Source organism: Mesoplodon densirostris, chromosome 11 (assembly GCF_025265405.1).
Source record: "Mesoplodon densirostris isolate mMesDen1 chromosome 11, mMesDen1 primary haplotype, whole genome shotgun sequence".
Lineage (NCBI taxonomy): Eukaryota > Metazoa > Chordata > Mammalia > Artiodactyla > Ziphiidae > Mesoplodon > Mesoplodon densirostris.
Genome location: NC_082671.1, coordinates 60,215,260 through 60,232,336, shown reverse-complemented (window position 1 = coordinate 60,232,336; position 17,077 = coordinate 60,215,260). Strand labels below are relative to the sequence as shown.

At 61.7% G+C, this 17,077-nt stretch overlaps 1 protein-coding gene across 1 annotated transcript in view; it reads left to right on the top strand.

Moving 5' to 3' along the window:
* Positions 1–13,790, top strand: part of SHANK3 (SH3 and multiple ankyrin repeat domains 3) — a 48,602-nt gene extending 34,812 nt beyond the window's left edge. Inside the window, exons 21-22 of the mRNA XM_060112793.1 lie at positions 2,745–4,995; positions 13,199–13,790. Of these exons, the coding sequence (XP_059968776.1) occupies positions 2,745–4,995; positions 13,199–13,790 (2,843 nt within the window). The remainder of the gene's footprint in view (positions 1–2,744; positions 4,996–13,198) is intronic.
* The last annotated feature ends 3,287 nt before the right edge of the window (positions 13,791–17,077 follow it).

Here is a 17,077-nt window from a genome sequence, read left to right as displayed (position 1 = left end):
CCTCACCGTCCTTGCAGCCCTACCTGGCCAGGCCTCATTGTCTTGTGCCTCAGCATCTGGAGACCACAGCTTTGGTCTCCTCTTGACCTCCTGCCCCAGCTTCACCCTCTAGTCCATCCCTCTGGCCACAGGGGGCTTTCTGCAGGAGATATCACCTCACATCCCTAGAGTTGGTCCTCTGTGGGCTCTGCCTTGCCTTGGGGCCCTGAGGCCTAGCCCCAGCCCTCTCCTGCTTCATCTAGGGACCTCTGTCTCTGCCTCCCTCTGATTTTCATCTACCAGGACTGGCTGTTCTCCACCTGCCCTCACTCTGCCTGGATGGCCTGTCCTTCAGCCCCACCCAGTCTCAGTACTGACCACCACACGTCCGCATCTAAGTGCCTGTCCTTCAGGCTGTAAGCCTCTCAGTGGAGATTGCCAGCTGTTCCCTGCTCACCCTCCTGGACCCTCCTGTGCTCAGTCCACGGGTGGCTCATCTTTAATCCCCCTTGCCCTAGCCTGCCGCCTGTCACCCACTTGAACGCTGGCTGAGGTGTCAGACTCCGGGACTCCTACCCCTTGTCCTGGCTACGTGGCCCTGGGCACACATCTCAACCCTTGAAATCTCAGGGTCCTGATCCATAAACATGGGGACCATCTAGTACCTACCTCCTAAGGCCACTCTGAGGTTCGCACAGAGGGCTGTACTCACAGGCTGAGTACTGAGTAACTGCTCGTGGTGATAGTAGATGCAGGTACTGCATCTTGAGGCTGGTGCACAGAAAGGGCTGGAGAAATGCTCACGGCTGTTATTTGGGCAGCGGCCCCACCCGCTCTGTATCGAACGGATTCCCATTTTCATCACAAGGAAAGTGACTTGTTTTTACCCCGGGTCAGAACGTGGCATGCTGACCCTCCGGTGTGTTCCAGGTGCACTAGCTTGTCCCACGTGGCTCCATCTCATGCACAAGCTTGTGGGTGTTGAGCTGCGTTCATATGCTGCTCAAGAAATGCAGCAGGGAGGAGACCCAGGCCGAACCTGGCACAGAATCTGTGTCCAGCAGTGGGGGTGGAAGGCTGGCCTAAAAATGATGATGGTGATGATGATGATGATGACGACGACCTCAGCCACCTTCCTCGGGGCGCTGCTGGGGGCTCAGCCCTGTGCTGTAAGCTTTAAATGGCTTCACTTCGCACTTCAGTGGGAGGGGGCAGGTCTCCAGAGATGAGGAAACTGAAGTGCCAAGAGGTATCAGACAAGAAGTGGCAGAGCTGGAATTCAAGCCTTATCTTATACAAAAGCGGCCCCATGCCCCACGCCCCTTGCTGAGCCAGGGGGTGGGTGGGGGTGGGTAAAAGAGCCGTTATGCAGGACACACGCAAACAGTGCCGGCTGGGAGGCCTGGTGAGCACTGTGGTGGCCAAAGGAGGAGGTGGTTGGGAACAGGCAGTCTGCATCGTCGTGGGTTCATGAAAATGTGACCAAGCCCAGAGTGAGGCCAGGTGTAGATTCCCAAGGAACTGTTCCGGAGACCCGTGTGTCAGCACTGAGGACGGCCCCTCCACTCTCCCTGGATCGGGCTGCCTCACACCTGCAGCCTCACTGAACACACCTGCAGCACAGGTGTACGCGTTGTGTACACAGGAACGCTCGGGAGGTCCTGCCCTGCCGTAGCTGGGCGGCAGGACGGTGGGGGCTCTGAGCGCTCCAGCCCTGCCCCCACACAGATCCTAATGACAGCTGAGTGCGGCAGGAAGTAGGGTTCACTTTCAGTCTGTGTTGTCCATGAGAGAATTGGGGCGTAGAGGGGCTCAGGGCCTGGCCTGGGGTCACACAGCCAATAAGGAGTGAAACTAAAACACGTGTCAGGTGCTCAGCCTGCCATTCCACTGCAGCCCTCCCTCCCTCCTGCCCAGCCTTTCTGAATTTCCGCCACTAGGGCTATGGCAGTGACCTGGCAGCCTCCCTCAGTCCAGTGTCCGTCGGTCTCTGGCGTAGAGCCTTTCAGGACTTCTCTTTACAAAGCCTCCCTCACCTGGGCACTGGCACTGTCCCCGGCCACAGCCCTGCTGCCCCCTTGTCCACAGCGTGTCCCTCCTGCTTGGGAGAGTTCCCGCTCATTTCTGACCATCTCCCTTCTTCCCGCCTCTGGTTGCCACCAGGGCCTCCCAGTGACACCTGCTTTTTCCACTGCTGGTGGTTCTGAGATGAGGCCTTGCTCAGTCTTGTGTGCGAAGGCCTGTGCCAGCCACCCCCTGGCCCTTCTCTGCAGTTCTGTCCCCACGACTGGGGGTGGGGGCGGGGGTGGGGCTGCCCCTGCCCTCCTGCGGTGTTGACCTTGGGCCCTCTCCGTGTCCCCAACCTGAGTAGGCAGAATTTGGGTCTTGTGTCATAGCCTCCGCTGGGGGGCCCTCCTCTCCGCTATATCTGAACGGATACCTCCCCAGTCTCCGCAGGAGCCCTCCCAACCCGGCGGGGACGAGCCCAGACTGGGGATCTTGCTTAGATCCCCTGCTCTGGGATCCCCGTGTCTCCCCCTGATCTCATCCTAGCGCCCACGCCCACACTGACTCTGTCCTCTGGCTGGCGGCCAGCACCTCCCGCAGATTTCGAAGGCGCCTTGGCGTCCGGGACCTTGGCTGCCCTGGGGTGGGGGGCGGGGCCGGCCTCTGCGGACGGGGAGTGCGGGCGCCTGGGTCGGGAGGGGCCTCCTCGAAGGCCCCTGGCTCCTGGGCCGGGCTCACCGGGGCCCCTCTGTCCGCAGGGGAAGATGAGAAGCTGGCGTCCTTGCTGGAGGGGCGCTTCCCGAGGAGCACGTCGATGCAGGATTCAGTGCGCGAGGGCCGAGGCATCCCGCCCCCGCCGCAGACCGCACCGCCGCCCCCGCCCGCACCCTACTACTTCGACTCCGGGCCGCCCCCCGCCTTCTCGCCGCCGCCTCCGCCGGGCCGCGCCTACGACACCGTGCGCTCCAGCTTCAAACCCGGCCTGGAGGCGCGCCTGGGCGCGGGCGCCCCGGGCCTGTATGATCCCGGCGCGGCCCTGGGGCCTCTGCCCTACCCGGAACGGCAGAAGCGCGCGCGCTCCATGATCATCCTTCAGGACTCGGCGCCCGAGGCAGGCGACGTCCCCCGGCCCCCGCCAGCGGCCACTCCGCCGGAGCGCCCGAAGCGTCGGCCGCGGCCGCCCGGCCCCGACAGCCCTTACGCCAACCTCGGCGCCTTCAGCGCCAGCCTCTTCGCGCCGTCCAAACCTCAGCGTCGGAAAAGCCCGCTGGTGAAGCAGCTGCAGGTGGAGGATGCGCAGGAGCGCGCGGCCCTGGCTGTGGGTAGCCCTGGCCCGGCGGGCGGCAGCTTCGCCCGGGAACCCTCCCCGACACACCGCGGGCCTCGGCCGAGCGGCCTCGACTACAGCCCCGGAGACGGCCCCGGGCTCGCGTTCGGCGGCCCGGCACCAGGCAAGGACCGGCGGCTGGAGGAGCGGCGGCGCTCCACCGTCTTCCTGTCTGTGGGAGCCATCGAGAGCAGCCCTCCTAGCGCGGATATGCCCTCCCTGCAGCCCTCCCGCTCCATTGACGAGCGCCTACTGGGGCCCGGCGCCACCCCCGGCCGTGACCTGCTGCTGCCCTCCCCTGTCTCCGCTCTGAAGCCATTGGTCAGCGGCCCGAGCCTTGGGCCTTCGGGCTCCACCTTCATCCACCCGCTCACCGGCAAACCCCTGGACCCCAGCTCACCCCTGGCCCTTGCCCTGGCTGCCCGGGAGCGGGCTCTGGCCTCCCAGGCGCCCTCCCGGTCCCCCACACCTGTGCACAGCCCTGACACCGACCGCCCTGGGCCCTTGTTTGTGGATGTGCAGGCTCGTGACCCCGAGCGAGGGCCCCTGGCCTCCCCAGCCTTCTCCCCGAGGAGCCCAGCCTGGGTTCCTGTGCCTGCTCGCAGGGAAGCCGAGAAGGCTCCCCGGGAGGAGCGGAAGTCCCCGGAGGACAAGAAGTCCATGATCCTCAGCGTCCTGGACACGTCCCTGCAGCGGCCAGCCGGCCTCATCGTCGTGCACGCCACCAGCAATGGGCAGGAGCCCAGTGGGCTGGGGGCCGAAGAGGAGCGCCCGGGCACCCCAGAGCTGGCCCCGGCCCCCACGCAGTCGGCCGTGGTGGCAGAGCCCCTGCCTAGCCCCCGGGCCCAGCCCCCTGGCAGTACCCCGACAGAACCCGGGCTGGGCCAGGGCAGCTCAGAGGAGGAGCCAGAGCTGGTATTCGCCGTGAACCTGCCGCCCGCCCAGCTGTCCTCCAGCGACGAGGAGACCAGAGAGGAGCTGGCCCGCATTGGACTCGTGCCGCCTCCTGAAGAGTTTGCCAATGGGGTCCTGCTGGCCACCCCACTCCCTGGCCCAGGTCCCTCGCCCGACACGCTGCCAGGCCCGGCCTCAGGGAAGCCGAGCAGCGAGCCGCCCCCTGCCCCCGAGTCCGCAGCGGATTCGGGGGTGGAGGAGGCCGACACGCGCAGCTCCAGCGACCCCCACCTGGAGACCACGAGCACCATCTCCACGGTGTCCAGCATGTCCACCCTGAGCTCGGAGAGCGGGGAGCTCACCGACACCCACACCTCCTTCGCCGATGGACATACTTTTCTACTCGAGAAGCCACCAGTGCCTCCCAAGCCCAAGCTCAAGTCCCCGCTGGGGAAGGGGCCGGTGACCTTCAGGGACCCGCTGCTGAAGCAGTCCTCCGACAGCGAGCTCATGGCCCAGCAGCATCATGCCGCCTCCGCCGCGTTGGCCTCTGCTGCTGGGGCTGCTCGCCCTCGCTACCTCTTCCAGAGAAGGTCCAAGCTGTGGGGGGACCCCGTGGAGAGCCGGGGGCTCCCCGGGCCCGAAGACGACAAACCAACTGTGATCAGTGAGCTCAGCTCCCGCCTGCAACAGCTGAACAAAGACACCCGCTCCCTGGGGGAGGAGCCAGTTGGCGGCCTGGGCGGCCTGCTGGACCCTGCCAAGAAGTCGCCCATCGCGGCAGCTCGGTGAGCAGGGCGGTGTGGGGAGGGTCCTGTCCCCTGTCCATGCCCGCCCCGTTCTTCCTCTTGTCCTTCCACGGTCCCCTCTGTTCCTCCTCCACAGCCCATTCTGTCCCCTCCCTCACCTGTCCGTGGCGCCCATCCCTGTGCTCCCGTCCACATCTCTGTCCTTTATCTGGCCTTGCTTTATCTGTCTGAGACCGAAGGCTCTTTCAGCCATCTGAAATATCAGGGGTTCTGTTCTCTCTATCCCTGTTGGTGCTGGCAGTGGGAGCTGGGCACCCACCGGAGACCCAGGCTGGCCGTGAACGCCTCCACAGCCCTCCTGGAGGCTCCCTGCCCCGGGGTCCCTGCGCTCTCACTCTCATGCCTGACGTAGCTGCTTCTACTACCATCGAGGGTTGTTCTCTAGTCCACACTCAAGTTGCAGCTCTCCCCCACCCCCACCCCAGCTACTTGGCTTCTCTGTGGCCACATGGCTGTCCCACGTGGCTGGTGCCATCTTTCCTCGCTTCCTTTTGTAGCTGCCTTGCTTCCTTTTGAAACCTGGAGTACACTGGATCCTTTTCCTCTTAGGACCCACCACCAATTTCCCATTTTCTGCCCCGGAAACATTTCTGTTCTGTCCCTCAGCACCACCTCAGAGTCCCTCAAACACAGATTCCTGTGCGTGATTTTCCGAGTGCATCAGGAAGCCATTCTTAGGCGGAAATCATGCCGTTTCTCTGCGCCTCCATCTGCTCTCTCTTCTCCGTACCTTACCCGTTCCTCTGTCCTCCCCGCCCACTTCCTACACAAGGTGGGGACTTCAAGAGGCCACATGGTGCCCTGGAAATGGGAGGAGGCGCTGGCTTGGGGGGAGGGGCTGAGCAGGGGGCTGGGGTGCTGCTCTGGCTGGGCAGAAGCTGCCAGAGCCTCTGGGCTCATCCCTTGGCTCTTTCCTTGAGGACCTCATTCCCAAGCCTCTGCCCCCAAGGGGTACCTCCTTGGGCCTGTGGGCTCCATGCTTGCTGGCGGGAGAGCTGGTTCCTGCCCACGAGTGGTCTGACGCAGAACTGGTCGTCCCCTGGCCAGCCCTTGTCTGCCTTTGCCTTCTGTGACCCGTAGGCCCTCCCCCATCTCTGGCTTTGTGGGTAGCACATGGGGTGCCACCTCCTGAGTCCTTCTTCTCGCCACCCTGAAGACCAACCTAGTGAGTCTTTCCTGCCAACCTTGGAAGGCAGAGTTCACAAAGCAGTGAGGGGTCCAGGTCTTACTCACAAGGGCTTGTCTGATCTACTTCCTTCCAGCTAAGGACTCAAAGGATAAGTCGGGGTTTGGGAAACTAGTGATGCCTCTCCCGAGTGGTTCGGCAATGCTGCCCTCCAGCTCCCGTCATCCCAGGCTTGCGCTGGGGCCCTCCCCTTTTCACCTCTTCCAACTCCCAGTTGAATGTGAAAGCCCTCTTCTCAGCAGGGCAATGTTTAAAGTGCCCTTCGAGTGGGTGTTAGGGGTGTGGCCAGGAGTGGCCAGTCAGAGTGAGCAGCCCAGGTCCTAGGCCTCTGAGGAACAGAGGGTGGGGATTCCCTGATTCAGCCTGGACCAGTCCCCATCTTTGCTCTCTGTTTCTCCCCCCTCCACCAGCCCTTCCTTTCCTCTGTGCCCCTTGGTCCTGATGAAAATTAAAGCCATTGACAGCGGGTAGCACAGTGCCTGGTGCAGTGCAGGCCTTAATAAAACATTTGCTAAACGGACAAAAGAACAAAGCTCAATGCAAGTGCTGTCTTTTGTGACTTGAGGTCTAGGGAGGCGGCTTAGGACAAATGCCACAGAAGCACAGACACTTGGTTGAGGTTTGCTGGCTGTCGAGCCCCTCGGCCGAGCTCAGGAGAGCCCAGGTGTTGCCTTAGCTCTGCTGGCTCCCGTGGTGCAGCTGGGCCGTCACAGGGCAGGAGGAGGTGGTCTCTGGGCTGGACCTGCCGCCACATCCCTCACGGTCGTCCTCAGCGTTTCCCCTTTGTCACGGCGAGGCGCTCTTGGCCAGTGGGTCTGGGTCATGCCAGAACCTGTGTTTGTTTCCTTTCTTGGAAGTGGTGTGGGGGAGGGGCAAGGCCAGCAGTTCCAACCTTTACATCCCATCTGTCCTGCAGGCCCACGGGAGAGTGAGCCTCTTTCCCTCAGGAGTTCCTGCAGAATCCCGGCCTCCGATTGGCTTCGTGTGGATCCCCTGCCTCCCCTGAAACGGTCATTGGGGTCAGGGAGACATAGGGCTGCTGTTGGCCAGGCCTGCCTCATATGCTATCCTGGGAGCCAGGGCACGGGGTCAGCCAGAGCTCCCGGCTGGGCGCTGAGTGAGGGGGCGGGCATCCAAAGGAAAATCAGGTGCTGTTCCCAAGGGTACCAGATGCCAGAGAGCCTAAAACAAGAGACTCCCTGTGCCATGGCATTCACCAGCTTTAGCACCTCGCTTTGTTCCCTGACATCGGCCTGGGGTCCGATGGCCCTGGATTTCAGCCCTCAGCAGGTTGCATCTGAGTTTGTATTCTTGGACAAACCACTTAGCCTCAGTGAACTTCCGTCCCACCCCTGTGAAATGGTGAGGGTGACCAAGCCCTCAGGCAGGCTGGTAGGAGGACTCTTAGGATCCTTACGGGAAGATGAGTGCCCTGCACCGAAAAAGGCCAAGTCATGTTACTTCATCTTCAGAGCCATTCTGTTCGATGGATAATAATATAATCTCCATTTTCCAGACAATAAAATTGAGGTTCTAAGGAGATCCATTCCAGCCAGTAGATGGTGGCATCTGACCTCAAGCCCCGCTCTCTGTCCACTAGAATCTGGAGCCTCTGTCATTAAACCCCTTCTAGTGACAGACGCTGTGTTTATGTGCAGTAGTTCCCCTCACACAGAAGTGCGTATGTGTTCATTCTGTAGACCAAACCTTTATCAGTCAGGTGTGTAACAGACAGCACGTGGATTCTGAAATCACTGGCAGTTGAGCCCGGCCAGTGCCGCTTGATAGGCCCGGCAACGTTACCCGTCTGCCCTGCCTTTCCGTCCCCACTTCCCTCTACATTTCCTTCTGCTCCTATTCACACTTCCTTCCTTCCTTCCTCTTATGCTCCCCTTCTTGCCCTCGGACCTGGGTGAAATCATGGGCCTCTGGAGTGGGCCCCACTGCCTGTCCTAGACCCTTTACTTCTGGCCACTGGCAGGTGGCTGAGTGGAGATGCTGTGGCCACGTCCAGTCAGCCCCGCGTGTGGCCGGCAGTGGCTGAGTTGCCCATCGGCGCTGCTGGGCAGCTCTTGTTTTGCCGCCAGCAGTGGCTAGAGTGTGACACTCATTTCTCACATAGTGATAAAAGTGCTAGTGATACTGTCTTTCAGAGACATATCCAAAGTGCAGGAAGTTCTGATGTCCCAGTGGGGCTGTTTCCTTCCCAGGATGGATCCTAGCTGAAGCCCTAGGGCAGTTGCCACGGCCACCCAGTGGGTCACACCCCCGTGCCTTGTCCACTGGCCCCCCATGTGTTCCCTCACAGGCCTGCCCCTCTCCTCGCCCGACAGACACCACAAGAAAGGAAGCGCCTGCTCTGCCCACCTTCCTCACTGACAGCTCAGTCTAGGCTCTGGCGTCCTTTACCCGCAAGACACTCTGCGGCCCGAGACCTAGGAAGATCTCAGAAGGGGAAGGGGAGGTTACCCCTTGTGTCATGGACTTGAAGCTCGGCAACTTGGGGAAATGCACTGGGACCATCCAGGAGGCCCATGGCCTTTGGCTTTTTGGAACTTTGATCCCAGACCATCCACCTCTTTGTGCTTCTGGCTTTGGGTCTAGCCTGATGGGCAGAACACGTCTGCTCAGAGCCCCCCATCTGCTCGGAACCCCCTTGTCTTCCAGACTCCACAGGTGGATCTGATCCCACATGTGGTCTGAGGGCCACATGTCTCTGAGCCCCACAGCAATACTCAGTTTTGCTGTGGCCCTCAGTTTTACACCTGTCTGACCGTCACATCTGATTTTACAGAGAAAAGTTCATGGCGAAATAGCTTTGGAAACACAAAGTTGACGAGGTTTCTTTCCTGCGGCACTTCTCCGAACTTTTGATGTGCTGTGTGCTGTGGGCTCGGACAGGTTCTTTAGTAGATCACTCATTAGCATCCCACAGAAGACACACGTTTCTGCGATGGTGGAGAAACCCTGCCCTGGGGACCTACTGTGAGCCCTGTCCTGCTAGCCCATCTGACAGGGATCTGGATAAAGCCATACATGACTGCAGGTGCCTCAGGGCTTGTTCTTTTGAAACTGGACCTGTTGTGTGCCGGCCAGTGCAGGGCACAGGGGCCAGGATATGCTCTGTCCTTGCAGAGGTCCTCACAGGTTGGGGACCTGTGAGGTGTGTTTTTGCAGGAGATGTGATCAGGGCTTCAGGAGTTCACGGAACTCTGCTAGGGGAGCAGGAAGGGGTCACAGAGGAGGGGTCATAGGGGCATCTGGGTGCATCAGGGTTGGAGCCATGACCTAGTGTGGGCGGTGAGAAGTTAGGGCTGGAGTGAGACACGGAGACCAGAGAGAGTGCAGTGGGATGCTCACAAGCCCGGATATAGTTTGTGCTCCTGTTGAGGATTATTTCCGTGAATGAGGCTCTTAAATCTCAAAAGGCCACGGGCCTAGACCTGCCCTGCGTGAGTGCAGTGGCAGAAGGCTCCAGGCAGGGACCAGGGCCGGAGTGGGCTTTTTCTTGCCTGTTGGCACCAATGGGTTGACAGGCAGTCAAGCCTGAGAGTGACATGTCACATTGTCTTTGTTTTGTAACATTTTTTTTTCAGTGCATATTGTGTTCCTGGCTTTGAGCTAGGGACCAAGAGTCCAGGATAACAATTAGGAAGTGACATGAAAGGTCCTGAGTGAGACCACGAAAGGTCTGGGTCCAGAGGTGGCTGGGGGTGAGGAGGAGGGCCAGGGTTAATGCTGGGGGTTGGTGGCGTATCAGCCATGGGGCTGAGAGGATGGAGCAGCTGACGGTGGCTCACAGGCCTCTGGTGTGGGAAGGACCGGGGCGAGGGAGAGCATGTTTGGAGGCCCCAGGAGAGGTCTGGGGAGAGTGGCGTGGCTTCACGTGTGGCATTCATGGGCACATCGGTCACAGAAAAGGGTGGGAGTGGATGACATGGCCTGGGAGAAAGTGCGAACTAAGCGGGGGGCCTATCTAGGAAGGAAGGGGTAGAGGAAAGGGTGCCTAAGAGGGAACCCAGTGGACAGGTCAGCACGGGGATTCTGCTGACAGCCTCGGTAACTGCAGGGGCGAGGGGCGGTGGAGCAGACCTCACTGGTCGAGGAGTCACGAGGAGGCCAGACAGTGCGAGGTTCAGACACTGGTGGGAAAGCTGCTGGGGAGTGTGGAGCCTGGCTGAGATGTCTGGAGAAAGGCCGGAAGGCATCCAGGGGTGCTGGTGCCTAGTGAGGCACCACATGTTAGAGAGTGGGTGGCCCAGATTTGGGAGGCTGGTAGGGGTGGTGATGTGGCCATGCCGTGGTCAGAGCGTGGCTGGGGAGGCCGTCAGACAGCTCAGAGTGGTGATAGACGGCGATGGCTCTGCAGAGGTGGTATGGACACATGTGGACCTTGACCATGGACACTCCCAGGGTGCCTGGCCTGGGACGATGTGGGAAGTTCCCTGTTCCCCGAGAGGAAGGGGCGGAGCAGCAGCCACCTGGGCCGTGGGCATCCCTGGCCGCTCCCTGCTATGCCCTGGGGCCTTGGGAGGGAAGCCTTAGGAGTGTGACCGGCCCTCTCCCCTGCACTCCGCTGGATCAGTCCCTCACTCATGGCACCTCCTGGCACCAGCCCTAGCCTCTGGCAGGTGCCCACCTGCCCACACCCAGTATCTCCCCTCGGCAGGGTCTCCCTAGTGCTTCTGAGCCAGTCTGCCCTCATCCTAGGCCTCCAGCTCACCCCCTGCCAGGGCTCCAGACCCTACTCCAGGGGACTCTGGGGGTGGGCCACGCAGAACTCCATCCCAAGATGCAGGTCCCCATGCCAGGGTGGGATGCATGAGGGCCCGGGGTGGCGGGAGGGGAGCACTGTACTGGGCCCAATGCCCCAGCACTGCTCCCTCGCCCTCTCCCTAGCAGTCGCTACCACTTGGGCACCTACCACCTCCTTGGCACCCTCCCCCACCCTCCACTGCCGCCCCACTTTGCTCCGAAACCCAGGCGGTACCTTGGAGGTCAGACGTGGGAGAGGGGAGGGTTTCTTCTGGTGATCGGTGCCTGTTCCTTGAGCCCATCACCCCAGGTGTCCTTTGAGTCCCTCTCTGCTGGGTGGGGGAAGCATAGTCTGGCCTCTTCAAGAGGCTCTGCTCTGGATCTGAGCAGTTGGGCAAGGCAGCAGGGACAGAGGCTGAGGAGAGGGAGCCAGTGGAAGGCAATGGAAACCAGGTTGAGTAGGAGGGACAGAGTTGGATCTCCAGCGGGAGGCTGACCTTGCACGGGTGAGACAGGAAGAGACAAAACCTGCTTTCAGGGGAGGAGGGATGCTCAGGGTGACTGTGCAGTGTGGGACAGGTACCAGTCAGGATAGCACAGAGGTGGGTGGGGGAACCCAGGGGAGGGGTCCTTAGCCCAGTGCGGACAAGGGCAGGGAGAGGGAGGTGGGATGGCAGCTGGAGAGAGGCCCTTCAGGCAGCAGCAGCACAAGGGGACACAAAGCACCCCCAAGTGCCAGGGGTCTGCTGAGCAGCTGCCACACAGGGCTCTTAGTAAAGCTTGTGGATGCACACCACTGTGGTCTGCACTTCACAGACCAGAGAACAGGTCACAGGCAAACCAGGAGCCCACCCAGCTCTGCCCACATCGGGCCTGCACTTTCCTTCCTCCAGCAGCTCCAGATGTGTTCCCTCCCATCGCACCTGGGCCCACTGCACCTGAACTCCTCCCTTACTGGGTATCTGGCCAGGGGGGTCCCTGCACCTGGCTGCCCTCACTGTGGTCGTGACTGGGGGCCGTGCGCCTGCTTTGAGGGCCTGGGCCGCTAACACTCTCTTCTCATTGCTCTCTCCCGCCCATCTGCATGTGGCTGCTCTGTCTAGCTGCGCGGTGGTCCCGAGCGCCGGCTGTGTAAGTGAGCATGCCCATCCCATGCCTCTCACTGTCCGTGCGCTGCACCTGCCCGCCTGGATCTCTGCTCTGCGTGGCTTCATGGGGCTTTGGTGCCACTGACGGCCCCATGAGGCTTCCCGTGGCCACAGTAGGGGACAGGGAAAGAAACGGGGTGGAGGTGGCATGGGATCTAGGAGTGGGTTTTCTCTGGAGGAGTCCCCCCAGCCAGGCCTTCCACCATGGCCATGCTGGGGGGCGTGGCGGGGCTGAAGGCCTGGGGTCCTATCAGGTGATGCTGGGAAGTGAAGACCCATCTGTGTGTGTGTGTGTGTGTGTGTGTGTGTGTGTGTGCGTGCACATGTGCTGCTGTGTCACTGTCGTGAGCAGGCCACTGCCACTCCTGCCATGCTGCTGCATGCATGTAACACACGTGGGTGCTACTGCTGCTGCTGTGCGCTGTCCTGTGCGGGGAGGCCGAGTGTCATGGGTGTGTTGCTGCCTCACGCCTGCCCTGCACGTGCCGCTGCTCTGTGTGGGTGTGAACGCCGCCTCGTGTCTGTCTCAGACCTCATGGACTTGTTCCGTCTTGTGCTGCCACCAGCCTGTACCACGACTCAGCCAGCCGTGCAGCCAGCCCAGGTCGTTCTGGGTCCCCTCATGATGACAGAGGGGGAAGTGGTGTGTGGGAGAAGGGGTGAGGGGTCTTGCCGGAGTCTTACTCTCCAGGGTGTGGGTGGACGGGGCAGTGTCCAGAGCTGGTGTCCCGGGCTGTCAGAAATGCGGTGGGAAGCCCTTTGCCCCAGCGGCTGTCTCTCCTCTGGCAGCCTGCTCTTGGAGCCCGCAAAGAGTGGAGGGGGCCAGGGGTTTTACTCCTCGTGGGCCGCTCAGTCTAGGGCCCCCCCCTCCCCCAGCAGGGCACTGGCTCTGAGTCTGAGGACGAGGCCAGAGTAACCACAGGACCCTACCCTCCTTTCTTCCTCTGGCCCTAAGGCTACCCACCGAGTCCCAGGCCACCCCCTCCCGCCCCCGCCCTCCCGGAGTCTTCCTGGCCGCTGGCCCCCGCCCCTCCGCCCACCCCCACCTCGCCTAGTGCCCCTCACCTGGCCTTGACCCCCTCTCCCTCCGCAGGCTCTTCAGCAGCCTCGGTGAGCTGAGCTCCATCTCAGCGCAGCGCAGCCCTGGGGGCCCGGGCGGCGGGGCCTCCTACCCGGTGCGGCCCGGCGGCCGCTACCCAGTGGCACGGCGCGCCCCGAGCCCAGTGAAGCCCGCGTCGCTGGAGCGGGTGGAGGGGCTGGGGGCGGGCGCGGGGGGCGTGGGGCGGCCCTTCGGCCTCACGCCCCCCACCATCCTCAAGTCGTCCAGCCTCTCCATCCCGCACGAGCCGAAGGAGGTGCGCTTTGTGGTGCGCAGTGTGAGCGCGCGCAGCCGCTCGCCCTCGCCTTCGCCGCTGCCCTCGCCAGCGCCTGGCCCCGGCCCCGGGGCCCCCAGCCCGCGCCGGCCCTTCCAGCAAAAGCCCCTGCAACTCTGGAGCAAGTTCGACGTGGGCGACTGGCTGGAGAGCATCCACTTGGGCGAGCACCGCGACCGCTTCGAGGACCACGAGATCGAGGGCGCGCACCTGCCGGCGCTCACCAAGGACGACTTCGTGGAGCTGGGCGTCACGCGCGTGGGCCACCGCATGAACATCGAGCGCGCGCTCAGGCAGCTGGACGGCAGCTGACGCCCCCCACCCCCCCACCCACGCCCCGGCCGCGCCCTGCCGGCAGGGCCCCCCACCTCCGCCCCCGGGCCGCGGGCTCGGCCCGCCCCCTAACCCCGACCCAAACGGCGCCCGGGCCAGGAATGTTGCATGAATCGTCCTGTTTGCTGTTGCTCGGAGACTTGCCCTGTACATTGCTTAGTGCCCTCCCAGGCCGTCGAGCCCCACCCAGCACACGGTCAGGAAGGGCGCGGGCCGTGGGGCGGGGGGGCTGGAGCGGGAGGGGTTGGGGACGGGGGGGTGGGGTGCTCCGGCCTGACCATCTCCCGCTCAGCTCCTGGTGGCTACTTTCGCAGAGGGGGGAACCTAGTCCAGCATGCAAGGTCAAGACACACCTTGGTGACTCGGGGGGAGGGGGGAGACATTGGGGTTCTCGGTTGGGGGCCAAGGAGCCCCCTTGTTTTGCATATTTTAATCCACTCTATATTTGGAACGAGAAAAGGAACAAATATCTCTGTCCTCAATAGCTTCCCTTCCCCTCCCCTCCAGCCCCCCACTGGTACCGCTGCGGCTGCCCAGTCTTCCATCTCTGGCCCCTCAACTGCCACTGCCACCCCACATGGGGCGGGGGACGCTCCAGCTGGTCTGGGGTTGGCCAGGGTCCTAGTAACCCGCCCTGGGGCCCCGGCTGGGCCCCCTCCCCTCGCTGAGCTATAGTGTGCCCCACCGACCCTTCAGGTGCTGCGTGGAGGAGGGGCGGCAGGCAGCGAGTCCTGCTGGGCACTAGCAAGGTCAGATGGCCTGGGAGACCGTGGCCCTGGAGCGGGGCTGGGGGGTGGGTGGGAGGGCAGGACCCTGGCACCCGCCCCCAGCTATCTCTCTCACAGGGTCCCTCCCCAGAAGGGGTCTAGCCTCCTTCCCACGCTGCTGGGCGACTACAGCAAAGAAGCCTCCCTGCCTCAGACCTGAAGTCTCCAGTTCCGCCCTGCGTGTGTGCGCACATGTGCGAGTGTGTGAATCTCGGGGTGTGACTGAGTGCATCGGAGCCCCGCGTGTGCCTGACTGGAGAGCGGTCCCTAGGGGCCACTCTGGACTAGTGTAGGGGCTTCGGAAGCGTGCACAGGGTGCGTGCATGGGTGTGTGCCTGTGAAAGCACCCCGTCTCCACTTCCAAAGAAAGTCAGAGGTCGTCTTGCACACTGGGACCTGCTGTTTGCCCAGCCTGTCCCTCCAGAGCCTCGCCGAGCCTGAGTGGGCCTTCTTGGTGAAGGCTTGCCGCTTGGGAGAGGCCCCCAAGGGCCCCTGGAGGCAGTGCTCTCCCCCATCGGGCTTCATAGGGGCAGCCCTAGAGCCAGGCCACTGCGAGCCCCGGGGAGAGGCAAAGGCCCCGGCGGGCACCCCAGCCCCTCTTACTGTGACTACTCACACTCAGCAATGACCTGTGGGGCGGGGGGCCCGGGACGTTTTTAAACCTAGGCTGTGGAGTCTGGACTAAGCTCCATCCACGTCACTCACAAGTTTCTGTTTATATTTCTAGCTTTTTTTAATAAAAATTAAAAAACCCAGAAAACAGAAGTTTTCACAGCCCAGGGACCTGGCACGCCGGTCTGTGCCCACCCGCCCCGCCCCCAGCCCGCCGGCCCCATTCCCTGGGCAGATTCACACCCAGTAACCCTTTCACCAACAGACCAGGTCACACACACAGCAGCAGTCACTGTAACAGACTGCCACATACACACTCGTCTCACACTCACCTGTGGGTTTTTGGTTCCGTTCAATTTGGGTTTTTAACTTTACAGGGTCAGTTCTGCTTCACCCCTCCTTTTGTATGGAGTTCCAGCTGGGGGATTTCACCCCCTGCTCCAGTCCTGAGGCCTCCTGACCCTGACGTTGTGATACACCCCACAGAGATCTATGTTTCTTATATTATTATTATTATTGATAATAATTATTATAATATTATTATGTAATAAATTTATAAGAAATGAAACCATCTCTCTGTTGCCTGCTTGAGAGGAGATATTGGGAGCACAATCTCTGCTGTCCCTTGGGTAGCTCACACAAACCTCCCCGGCCTCGAGAAAGCATTCAGCCACACGCAGTGACCACACAGATCCCTGTCTCTGACCCAGGCTCTCTGCTGAGCTCCACGCCCACGTGCCTGGCTTCTCTGTGCCTCTCTCTCCAAGTCCTGCTGGACCTGAGCCCATGCTTCCTGAGCTGGAAGCTTCGCTCTCTGCTCACCAGCTCAGTGAATGACGCCTCCTGAGCTATAAGTCCGGTTGTCCTCCGTGGCCTCTGTCCGCTTTTCCCCCCGGTATCCAGTTGTCCCTAAATTCTGCTGCTCCTGTCTTTGAACCTTCTTCTGTATGTCCCTGCTCTCCAGCCCCCAAAGCTTCTGCCCATGTTCAGGCCTTCTCCCCTCTGAGCCAGCTGCCACCAGCCATTGATGGGGCAAGTGCCGTGTGGCACCTGGTGGGGGCTGGTGGCTCACAGGAAGGGCAGAGGCACCTCAAAGAGTGAAAGGAGGAGGAACAGTGAGGTGAGAGGGCAAAGGAGACCCAGAGGGAGCCGTGAAAGGGTGGCGACTGTGGGGCCCGGGTCTCAGAGAGGGCCAGAAGCCGCAGAGGTGGGATATCAGACCGGTTGCGCCCCAGTCACCCGGCGGGGTTTTAAGAGGGGCAGTGGGTGCAGAGCCTGGCCACGCTGGGTCAAGGTGGAGTGTGAATGTGACACATGACAAGTGTAGACCTCGATTCAGGATGGGGCCTGGGTGACGCCTCCGGGAAAGCGTGAGGATCCCAGGAAGAGTAAGAACGGTGGATGGAGTGAAGCCTTGTGGGCAGAAGAGGGGTGGACTCAGGTGTCTTTACCCAGAGGGGGTGGGAAGGCAGAGAAGCTCTGAGGAGCAGGTGAAGGTCTGGACGGCCTGCAGGGAAGGTGAAGGCCCCAGTGAGGCTGCGACGGCGACTACTGGGCAGTGGGACCTCGAGAGAGGCTCACTGTCTATCTAGAAATCCCCCCAATTTCAAATTTTCAACACTTTTCAAATTTTTGGCTTCGTTTTCAAGTTAGAAACAGTGGTCATCCTACAGAAGACGCCAAGAAGGGACTCGAGGAGTAGTGGGGGCCTGGGAGGGTCCGAGTGTGCGGGGCAGAGGTGGGGCCCTGACTTGCTCTGGGCCTGAGCACTGTGGCAGCTGGGGCGCTGGGCTCCTCTGAGCTGCACATGGAACCCTGGGCCTCCCTGGAACTGGGCTCGGAACTTGGGGCAAGTCCAGCTTTTCAGTGGAGGAGAGGAAGAGCAAG